Genomic DNA, 11,337 nt, shown 5'->3' with positions numbered 1-11,337 from the left:
TGGATGTTGTGAAGCTGCCAGGCAGGATATAGGCCTGGGTCCAGGGGCCATACAGGCTGCCAGACCGTCCCGGGGCTGAAGGCGATTGGCGGCTGAGGGAGGGGGCAAGGTGGGGCTGTGAGAGTGGGTCATGGGGGGGAATATGGGGCTGCAAGAGGAGCTGGGGCTAGGGATGTGGGGTCTGAGGGAAAATGGGATGGTGGAGGCTATGTTAAGAATTGCCTCCTTCCTTGCCCTGAGAACATGAGGGACCTGTTGCAGCCTCTGTCTGGCAGGCAGCACCTCTCCCTGGGGTGGGGGTGAGGGCAGGTTTCCTGTCTCCTGTCCCCTCCCAGCAGCTGGAGCTGTGAGGGGGCAGAGGCTGTGCAGCCCTATAAATCTCACCCCAATCTTTGTGGGAGCAAGACCCAAAAGGAGGGACGTGAAAACAACAGAACAGGAGGCTCTGAAGGCTGGGCACCGAGTGGGCACAGAGTGGCCTGCTCACTCTCGAAGGCAGCCTCTCCCTTTGGGGCTCTCGGTGGGGTGCCTGGCATTAGGCACTGGGGCCCTGCCCTCCAGAAGAGCTGAGCACCCACTGCTCCCTCTGCCTGCCTTTGGGGTTGTGGGTGCCAGCACTTCTGCACACCAGCCCGCGGGGCAGCCGAATGCAGGGGGGCCCCTGAGCATTTCAGACTAAAACTTCAGCCCCTTGGCTCAGCCTTTGCTAATGACTGGCAGCGAGGAGAGCGAGAGCATGGGCACCTGTGCAGGTGGGGCTAATTGGTCTCTAATTACCATGTCCTTTCACTCTCCCATTGCAGGAAGCACAGCTAGCCCTGAGTGCGGGAGAGACTGGGAAAAAACCTGCCTTGACCCCAATTTGCTCGGCGTTACCCCTTTAAGTAGGACCCTGCTGAGCACCGAGGGGCAGGATGACCACAGCATCGGACAAGAGGGTGGAGTTCCTGGAGAACTACTCCACGCTCACCCTGCGGTTCAAGCCAGACAAATGGGCCAAGTTCGTGGGCAACGAGGAGATCAACGCCATGCTCACGGAGTTCTTTGAGAAGCAGGACTTGCTGGTGCTAGTGCTGAGCCTCAATCCCGCCGGGCAGCTAGTGCCCTGCCTCGAGTTCCCTCCCGTGCTCAAGAGCAAAGGGGTTTACTTTGTGAAGAGGAAGAGGGAAAACATCACCAAGGAAAACTTCCAGAGCAGGCTCCTGGTGGGCGACATCAGCCCCTCCCCGGTGGATCAGCTAATCGCAGTGGTGGAGGAGGTGGGTGTCCTGAAGGCAAACACCACTGCCCCGCTCCGCACCTGGGGAGCGGGCAAAGGGCTGGTTCCAGAGTGCCCATCTCAGAGGCCATGGGGGGCAGAGCAAACCCACTTGGCCCAAGGCTGGCCCCTAGAGTGTGTCATTTCCACGCCAGCATCACATTCCATGCTGAGTGGATGAGCCCGAGTCCCAGGGACCTTCAGGAAGACCATGGCTCCAAAGCTGCTGAGGTGCTTGCCCCTGAATCCCTTGTCTGTTTGCCATCACCGCTCCCCTTGCCCCACCAGTCCGTGGCTGGTGGGAGGAGGCACCTTGAGCTGCCTCATCCAGTTCCTTTGTCACGGGGAGTTTCCATGCTAGGTTGCTTCCAAACCTCTCCCAGCAACACTGAACTCCTCCTGAGCAGCTTCCTTGCTGCCTTCTGCTGCTCCCTCTCCAGAGCCAAGCCCGCATATGGCACAGTGCCCTGAGCTGAATGCTGTCTCCTTCACAAGGTCCAGTCAGTGCCAAGCCTGGACGAGCCCGTCTTTTGGCTGGGTTTCCTCCCTTTTACATCTTGTAAGATACTGTGCTTTTTCCTGCCTTAGTGTGAACTGCCTGGGCCCTGGCTGCACATGGCAATGGCCGAGTGGTGCATCGGGGTGGGGCTGGGGGCCTGCCTGGGTCCCTGGCTGCACGTGGCAATGGCCAAGTGGTGCATCGGGGTGGGGGGCTGCCTGGGTCCCCGTCTGCACGTGGCAATAAAATCCCTGAACCTTATTGCACGTTCATGAAACACATTTTTAAGAGCTTATGGCTTTTAATTTTTTCCCTAATTCCCCCAATGTCAGTGGCCCTGTGAGGGGAGAGAGATATCTCAGCTTAGTAGTTCTGGTGTTATTTATGCTGAAAAATTTATTTCTTTAAAATATTGTGGAGTGTGTAATTTCCCCCTCACTGAGATAACTGGGAATTGTCTGACTGGATTTTTTTCAAACTTATAAATATTCACATTTACTGTATTGCCAACCCCAAGTGTTCAAAATCATGTCAGGCCCCAAAAATTCACAAGGCATTAAAAAATATGCCAGGAGCATTTTCTTTTCACTCTGAGCCATCAGGGTCTTACTCACAGCACCTTTTCAAGCTTTTCTCTGCAACCATGAGGACTAGAAATGTTGTTTTAAATGAAAACTGAGAGTCTCACAGAATCACCTGACTCCGGGAGCTAGGGCTTTAAGGAAAATGACACACATTGCAAGGCAGCACCAAGCAGGGCACAAACCATTCTTCTCAGCTGTGGCTTTGCTATATCACTTGTTCGTGCTGTCACCTCTGCAAACAAGCCGATGATTTCTCAGCACAGTTTTGTCTTCGGCCTCTGTCCCCCATAAAATACATAGAGAGAACTAACCAAACTAAAGAAGTGTTTTCTTCTAGGTTGTTTATTCCTTTTTCATGAAAGAGGAGAACATGAGCGGGTGGCCTAAAGTGGTGTCTGATGACGTCGTGAAACAAGCCCACAGACTGAAAAATGAAATGTTTGTGATGGGAGGAAAGATCAAAGGGAAGACGCTGCTCCCTCTCCCAGAGCACCTGGAGAACCTGGGCAGTTCCACTGATTCCCTAGACAGGTGAGGGCTCCAGGAAATTCACTCTTAGTTGTATTTTTCCTGCAAAGAAAAATTCAATTCCTCCATTGAATCCCTAGGGACAAGGGACCTGCTCTGTTGCAGGGGCTGTGCTCCACACCTGAGTACCAGCTGTCTCTCGCATGCATCTTTCTGTGAAGTACCATTGGGAAGGGAAATTGGGAGCCAAAGGAATGGGTCTAACAGGGCTCTGGTGATGTGACCACCCCTAACCCATAGGCTCTATGGGAGCGTGTGGGACCCGCTGGGTAAGGTTTTAATTGGGGAATGTGTTTAGGATTAAAGCTGAAAATAAGGCTGCCGTTGCTCCCACACCTAGTGGAAGTAAATGAAGGCAAGATTAGGAAAGAGTGGGGCCCGCTCCTACGCAGCATGAACTCCTGGAGCTGGTTTTTGATGCTGCCTTTCAGACTCCCTGCGGCGATAGACAGCTCCTTATTACATGCCATTGAGACGATAATCATAGACTGGTCTCATCAGATAAGAGACGTACTGAGCAGAGATTCTGCCCAGCCCCTGCTGGACGGATTGAACCCATTGCCAAAGGTGGAATTTGAATTCTGGAGCTCCAGGCTGGTCAATCTGCAATGCATTCATGAGCAGGTACCGTGTCTCCTGGCCATTTCTGGGCTGATAACATTTCTCTCAAATACACTGGTGTGCACTCTTGGAATGCTGACGTGTTGATACATTTTGACATCTAGCTGCTTGCACCCAAAGTGAATAAAATAGCAGAGATTTTGAAGAAGGCAAAGAGTTGCTACTGGCCCGCTCTGAAGAATGTTTTCAAGGAAGTCAGTGCAGGTATAAGTCCCAGATGATTCACATAAAGGGATGGTTTCATTTTAGATGGTATTTAATTGTATCTTCTGACTTCACCTACCCTGCAGTTTTCATTTGATGCAGGAGTGAAGGAAGCCAATGATATTAATCTATACTTACAACCGCTTAAGGTTTTGTTGGAGGAAATGGAACAAACCGAATACCCTCAGGTATGTTGTTTGCAGAGAACTAGTACCCAATTCTAAACAACCCAAGCTGCAAATTCTATGCAATGATGTATGAAACAGTTCTCAGATGCTTCCATGCATGGGTTTTCTGTGCGTCAGTTTAGTCTTGTTGTCAGAATATTGCCATGTTTAACATTCTGAAATTCCGTTAAGTTTTATGATTTTCAGATTTCGTTCTTGAAAGGTCAGGAAGTTCCAGGTAAAAATAACTTGCTTTACTGATGGGCACGTTATTGCTTCTAAATGGGTTCAAAGGAATGTCGTTTCTTCACAGCTGTCTCCCTACATTGACAGTGTCCTGTACACGGTCTGCTTAATATGGGCTAACTCGGAACACTACAACACGCCGTCCAGGGTCATTGTCATCTTACAGGAGATCTGCAACCTCTTAATTGAAATGGTACTGTTCCAGGGTGGGGGAGGGATGATCGCTCTGGGCTGCTGCTGTGCTGACGTAAACCCCCTCCCCTGTTCCGTGGCGGCACTCTTCCCACCTCCGTGCTGGGATAGAGTCCAAGCCAGAAGCGCCCTGTGCTTCAGACGGAGGCACGCGGGAATGCTGAGCAGTTGCCTCTGCTGTAAACCCCCTTGCAGGAAAGGGGAGGTGCGGGCCTGGGCCAGCTGGGAGGAGGGAGAAGGCAGCATCCTGTTGCTGGGTGACCATTTATAGAGGCAGTTTCTTTACTTTCGTTAAGGACCAGGGGCCAAACTCACTGTTGCCCAATAGGGCAAAGGGGCCTAGGGGGCTGTACAGCTCCCTGATGAATCGCATCCATACAGAGGCCTTTGTGACACCGTGGCGGAAGCCCCTGGTTCATTCTGGGGCGGGCCAGGTGAGGAACAGAGGCAGCAGAGAGGGGAGAGGAGGCACTGTGGCCAGGACAATCCCACAGCCTCCCTGGCAATTCCCTGATGCTGCCAGCTCAGGGGGTGAATTAGGGCTGTCAAAGTTTGTGCTAGAGGCTCCCCCGAGTCGGGGATTCACAGGTTGTGCCACCCGCGCCCTGGGCCAGCCCTCGCCCTGGCGCAGGGGTGAATTGGACTCCACAGTGGTATGTTGCAAATGCTGCTTGTAGCTGGTGCGATTCCTGGTGTGAAGAAGTGACCAGATCGGGGGGGGGGCTCCTTGCCTGCAGAAGTGACCAGATCCGGGGGGGGGGCTCCTTGCCTGCAGAAGACACAAAGTACGTGACCTTCTGATTGGAACTGCTCTTGAAGTCCTGTTGCTGCATTTTACTTTGTTTAGACCCGAAATTTCCTGAGCCCCGAGGAAGTGATGAAAGGCTTGCAAGGAGAGATAGAAGAGATCTTGGGAGGGATCAAACTAGGCCCTTCAATTGTAGAGAGACTTTACCAAACCTACCACAGGTGCTGCTCAGAGCTGATGCCCACCTTCTTTAAGGTATGTTGCTGCTGACTGGCTTTGCGATCAGCTGGGAACAGGGGCATGGAGAAAGTGCTCAGACAAAAGCGCCACATCCCCACTAGCTAACTCTGCCCGATAGTGATGCTGGGCTCCTATTACGCTGACAAATCTTTCTCTGGTTTCAGGACAAGGAGGCCAAACTATGGGAGTTCCCTTCGTCTCTTGTGTTTACCAGAATGGATTCATTTTTGCACAGAGTGAAGACTATAGAGGTGCCTATGAAATACTTTGTGTCTGGTAGTTCAACTCATGCTTATTCTGCTGGGGAAGCCTTTCTGTGTGCTCTGTGTTTCCGATAGTGTCCACAGAATGGCAGGAGCCTGCCAAACCACCCAGAAGCTACAAGCCCTGACCTGAGGTGCTCCCAATCTAAAGACAGATGAATTGGCCATCAGGCAGAGGGCAGGATAAAGGGTACAACCAGATACACCTACAGTGTGTAAACTAGTCCCAAATGCCAAATCCTTACACCTGTTGTCACCATAACAGCAGTGGGTCTCCAGGTGACAGTGAAAGAGGAGAGGTCTTCCAGCTGAACTTGAGAGGTGCTCCTTGCACAGTGGTCACCAGAGAAGCAGGCATTTGTGTGGGTGGAGGAGGCTGCAGCCGAAGAGGGGTGGGGGTGACAGTGACACAGAACACAAGAGCAGATAAGGCAGGGCTTTGTGGCTGTAGTCAGGGGCTTGAACCTGATGGGGGCAGAGCAGGAGAAGCCAGCAAAGATCTGAAGGGAGGCGGGGGGAGCTGCCAAGATCTGAATAGGTTGAGAAGATAATCTTGGCAGTGGTTTTTCATGTGGAGCAGAGGGGGCAGCATGGGTGTGAGTGAGGCCAGAGAGGAAGAGGCTGGTGGAGGGCTTGGGAAGAATAGCATTACAGGGTTGGCCAGGCCACAGTGTAGTTGCTAACCAGACACCCAGAAGGCGATGCCAGAGAGTGAGAGCGAGATCTGGGGGCTGGGTGGACATCTGATTTGCTGGGTGTGAAAAGAGAACCGAGGCTTGATCTCATTCCTTGCCATGTCATTGCATGTGGAAGGCGACTTTCTCCCAGCTCTCTCCCTGCTCTGCCCTTGGATTTTGTGCTGAACTTGAACTCTGAAGATGCACAGTGAGGAACTCCCCCAAAGAATAGCAAGGGAGCGGGAGTTGAGAGAACAGACTCTGCCACTGACTTGCAATATAACCATGAGCCAAACCACTTCTCCTTCCAGTGCTGGCCCCTGGGTATACTCCACTGTGGGCGTGTGTGTCCTCCATGTGCTGGAGACTGGAGGATTCTTGTCTCCTCCCTCGCTGAACTGAGGGTACAAGGGGTGGTGCAGTCCAAATGCATCTCCAGTTCCTTTCTATTTTCTCATGGTCCACGGAGCTGCTCCTTTGACTTGTAATCTGTAAATACAGTTAAATGTTAGTTAGAATTCAGGGATTCGCCCTGAATGGGTTCCCCTCCACATACTTCTCCATATGGGACTCATATCGTGCCCAGGATTCCAGGCTTCCAGAGCTGTATCTCCTGCCAGGGGCCTTCCTGGTCTGCACTGACCATCAGAGGTTGATGGGGATAGATATATTACTCCAGAGGGTGTCATCCTTCCAGAGCCACAATCTTACCTCTGATCAGAACCAGTCCTTACAAGGCAGAGGGACACTGCCGGTGTATGAATGCTATGAAAGGGGAAATCAAACCCCTGTTCCTTCTACCAGTGGGGGCATTTCAATGTCTATGGTATGGATGACACCACTATTAGATCTGGATCCTACATGTTCCTCCTCAGGGGATCTGACATTGGGGATGGACTGATATCACTCCCACTGAGAGACATGACCCCAGATAGAGGATCCAGAATCTCTTCTCCCTCCCTCCATCTGACCCTGTAAGAGGTTGTATCCCTCTTGGAACTATTGGTACCCTATGCCTTAGGGGCTGCCTCAACCAGTGTTGGATCATGGGGACCTGTGCGTGCAATATCCTGAATCAGTACAGTCCCATTGGGAGTCACATTATCCTTCCCCGAGATCTCTCTGAGCTCCCCCAAGACCCATGGAGGAGGAAGAGCTGGATCCGGTAGTACCATGGTCCAACAGAGTATCCGCATCAGTCTTCTGATGAAGCCACTATTCCAGCCCCAACTTCTCTGCCAGATGGCCTCAAACAGTTTCAAGACCTTTTGAGGAGGGTTCCTGATATGCTCCAGATTCCTCTGGAGGAAGGAAGTCCAAGAGACACCTCACAAACTCCTTGATAGTATACACATTGCGTGGCCTAGTAGGGTGGTGCTTCCCCTTAATGAGGCCATCTGAGAGTCTGCCAGAGTCATGTGGCACCTACTCCTAAGAGAGCAGAAAAGAAGTACTTTGTCCCAGCCAACAGAACAGAGTTTTGTTCGCACCTCCTGTCCCCAACTCTTTGGTTATTCAAGTTCCCACTGAAGGATGTAGGCAACAGCAAACATGTCCACTCCTTCAGATAAAGATGCTAAGCATTTGGACCTCCTCAGAAGGAAGGTATTTACTTCAACCAGCCTGCAATTCCAAATAGCCAATTACTAGCCAATTAGCAGCAGATTCCTTTCAAAGTACAATTTTGTTAATTATTCAAAGTTTTCAGAATTCAGAGACAAGCTCCCTCAGGAGGACAGGGCACAATTTCAAGCCTTTATTGTGGAGGGTAGATTGGTTGCCAGATCCTCCCTCCAAGCCATACCAGATGCAGCTGACACAGACTCTCAATCAATGGTGACTGCTCTCATCATGCATAGGGAGTCCTGGCTTCATTCCTCAGGATTTGCCAGGGAAGTTCAATCCACAGTGGAGGATTTGCCCATTGACAGGAAGAACTTATTTGGTCAAAAGATGAATGAGTATTCCACTCATTAAAAAACTCTAGGGCAGCCCTCCAGGCCTTGAGGATCTACACTCTAGCACCAAAAGGCAAGTATGATGGACAGCCTTACAACCTATACCAGCACCACAGCCCTTCTAACACCAGACGGGATTTGAACCACCACAAAAGCAGCAGAGGATGCAACAGAACAAACACACAGCTGCTACTCCTTCCAGCTGCAACCTCCCATCAAGAAATACTTATGATAGGGCTGCCAACAGCTGTGAACCAGTCCTGATGCCATGTCCTACCACTTCCAAGAGCCAGTTTGGTGATGGCCTTGTCCATTTTTCCATACCTGGTGGATAACAGACAGACAAGTTCTTGACATCATTCACTTTGGCTGCATCTTAGTTCCTCTCTCCTGTGCCTCTTCAGGGACCACTCTCACAAGAGGATACTCATTCAGGACATAGACTCCCTACTTCCGTGAGGAGCCATAGAGCTGTTACCACCTCAACATCAGGAAAAGGGATTTTATTCCAAATATTTCCTCATTCCTGAGAAAAAGGGAGGATGGAGACCCATTGCAGATGTCAAACAAATCAATGCCTGTAGCTAGAGACTGAGATTTAGGATGGTCACCATGGCATCAGTAACTCTGTCCCTAAACAAAAATGGCTGGTTCACGGCTGTTTGCATGAAAGGTATCTATCTTCACCTGTGAGATGGATGTACGTCTATATGATCCCTGAGGTTTCTATAGGTCCTAACCATTATCAGGGTGTTCCCCTTCGGAGTAGTGACAGTGACCACAGTGTTTACAAAGGTGCTTTCAGCAATGGCATCACGGCTCGTCTGTCTTTTTTCTTTTCTAGACAATTGGCTGTTGATGGGGAGATCTCCTCAGCAGCTATTGAAAGCAACTAAATCGCTGCTCAGTCTTCTAGCAACACTGGGAATCTGTGTTGACACGTAAAAAGCTCATTTTAGTTCTAATGCAGATCACAGAATTTATCAGAGCAACTCTGGACTCTGTCAGTGCCAGAGCATACCTCCTGCGGACAGATTTCAATCAATGACGTGTTTGATCAGTCAGCTCAGAAAGCCCACTGGTGTCGGTTCATGCATGTCTCAGCCTCCTTGGATCACATGACATCCTGTGCCTACATGACACTGTTTGTGAGACTTCATCTTCACTGTCTACAAGCTTGGCTTCAAATGGTATACATGCAGTGCAGACACCTGGCCAAGTTAGACTCCCGGAGTGTGGGGGACTCTACCTTTGGGAGAGCAGGGGTGTGTGGGAGCTCCCTTCACTCTTCCCCACCCTAGAAAATATTGATCCCAGAGGTGCCCCTCTGGATGAACATACAGCACAGGAACATGGACTTCTCAAGAGTCCAGGATGCACATAGGCCATCTGGAGCTGAGAGCTGTCTGAGAGGCCTTCACACCATTTTTACTGTTCATACTAGCCCAGCATATTCAGGTGATAGCAAACGACATGACAACTGTGTTCTACATCAACAAGCACGGGGGAGCTAGGTCTAAACTGCCTCCCCCCCCCCAAGTGAATAGAGGCAGTCAGCCTGTGGAGCTGGGGTATTTGACACCAGCTGACTATATCTCCAGGAATATATAATGTGTTAGGGGACGGCCTCAGCAGGCACTTCTCGATTGACCACGAATGGGAGCTGTGATAATGGGGCCTACACCTTTACTCTAATTGCGATCTTCTCTGTGAAAATTCATAAAATGTCACAATAACCTATAACAAATGTTGATGGGAAAAGGTATGAAAAGGATACAGAAAAACTGAATTAGTATAAACAAAAAATGGCCTACTGATACGGGTCTCAGGGACTGTTGAAATTATGCTAGTACAGATGATGTGGAGCTGGAAGTTTATAAACTACAGATTGGTGAGTCAGATATTAGGCCTAATTGGTGGATAAAATAATGAAGGTATGGGATATTTTCCCATCACTGCCTTTATAGACCCTTCAAGATAGAAGAACAGATGGAGAAGAACAGACGGACACTACTGGAGTGAACTTTCACCATCATGGCTGCCACTTCCACCATCTCCTGGGACCCTGGACCTTCTTAGCCGTAATCCTGAGGGAAGTCCTGACCAGCTCTGGTCAAAGAGAGGGATCCAGATGATGTTTCCATCCTTGGCAGGTCCAGCTGAATCCTCAACACCACTTGGGATGACATGGGATTGGACATTAGCAGCAGCAGCTTCAGCCCATTTCAACTAACTTCTTTCCTTTTCCCCAGAAGGACACTTATCGCCATCTGTGATACCATCTGAGAGACTGTCAAATAAAGGGATTATTCCTTCTAAAACCAGCTCCAGCTAATGACAAAGGGAACAAGAAATGTTGTTAAAATGAAAGCTTTACTTAACGTTTCAAATGCTTTAACTATTTTACCTTCTTTTCTGTATCTTTAGTAAAAGGTTAAAGTGATTGTTAATGTTGCATTTGCCATGGTACTAAGCAAGCTGAGATCTGTGTATGCCAGTCCCCGGACCTAGGTTAACACTGTGTAATGTTGGACAGGGAGGGAGTTCCTAAACACCTTTTAACTCAATATTCGTACAACAGACCTACATGATTCCTGAAGAGCATAGTCAGGCACTGGGGATCTCCTTTCAACAATAGCAAGAAGGAATCCACCAGAAAGTGCTATTGAGCTAAGAGATTCTTCTCTCTGGATTCATCAGTGCCAGCTTTCCCCAGAGGAACCAGACATTCCCACTATTGTAAACAAGCTCTCTGAGTGTGCTTGGCAGTGATTAATGCCTGTAACCCTCCCGCTGACTATTGCTCCATTTGCTCCCTGCAGGGACTGTGCTTTCTAAGGGGTCTCGCCAGAACCATCCCTCCAGTAACTAAACTTGCTCCAACATGGGATATTAACTTAGTCCTCTGGCTGCCAACTGAGTCCCCATCTGAAACTTCACCAACATATTTGCAAACCCATTTATCTATGAAAGCCACCTTCCTAGTGGCCATCACTTTGGCTGGAAGGGTAGGAGAACTAGGGCCCTTATGGCTGATCCTCCATACGCAATATTCCAGAAGGCTAAGAGTGTATCCAAGATTGACCCCACCCAATTAATCTTGGACTGTCACCTAACCCACACAACATACTTACCTGTGGTTTTTCCCAAGG

The 11,337-nt window shown here is 49.9% G+C and overlaps 1 protein-coding gene across 1 annotated transcript in view; it reads left to right on the top strand.

The window, feature by feature from the left end:
- The first annotated feature begins 385 nt into the window (after window positions 1–385).
- Window positions 386–11,337, top strand: part of DNAH17 (dynein axonemal heavy chain 17) — a 101,256-nt gene continuing 90,304 nt past the window's right edge. The window contains exons 1-8 of the mRNA XM_075119151.1: window positions 386–1,259; window positions 2,679–2,872; window positions 3,301–3,493; window positions 3,595–3,694; window positions 3,797–3,882; window positions 4,175–4,300; window positions 5,147–5,302; window positions 5,452–5,538. Of these exons, the coding sequence (XP_074975252.1) occupies window positions 915–1,259; window positions 2,679–2,872; window positions 3,301–3,493; window positions 3,595–3,694; window positions 3,797–3,882; window positions 4,175–4,300; window positions 5,147–5,302; window positions 5,452–5,538 (1,287 nt within the window). The 5' untranslated portion in view covers window positions 386–914. The remainder of the gene's footprint in view (window positions 1,260–2,678; window positions 2,873–3,300; window positions 3,494–3,594; window positions 3,695–3,796; window positions 3,883–4,174; window positions 4,301–5,146; window positions 5,303–5,451; window positions 5,539–11,337) is intronic.

Source organism: Caretta caretta, chromosome 14 (assembly GCF_965140235.1).
Source record: "Caretta caretta isolate rCarCar2 chromosome 14, rCarCar1.hap1, whole genome shotgun sequence".
Lineage (NCBI taxonomy): Eukaryota > Metazoa > Chordata > Testudines > Cheloniidae > Caretta > Caretta caretta.
This window is presented reverse-complemented; position numbering and strand designations above follow the sequence as displayed.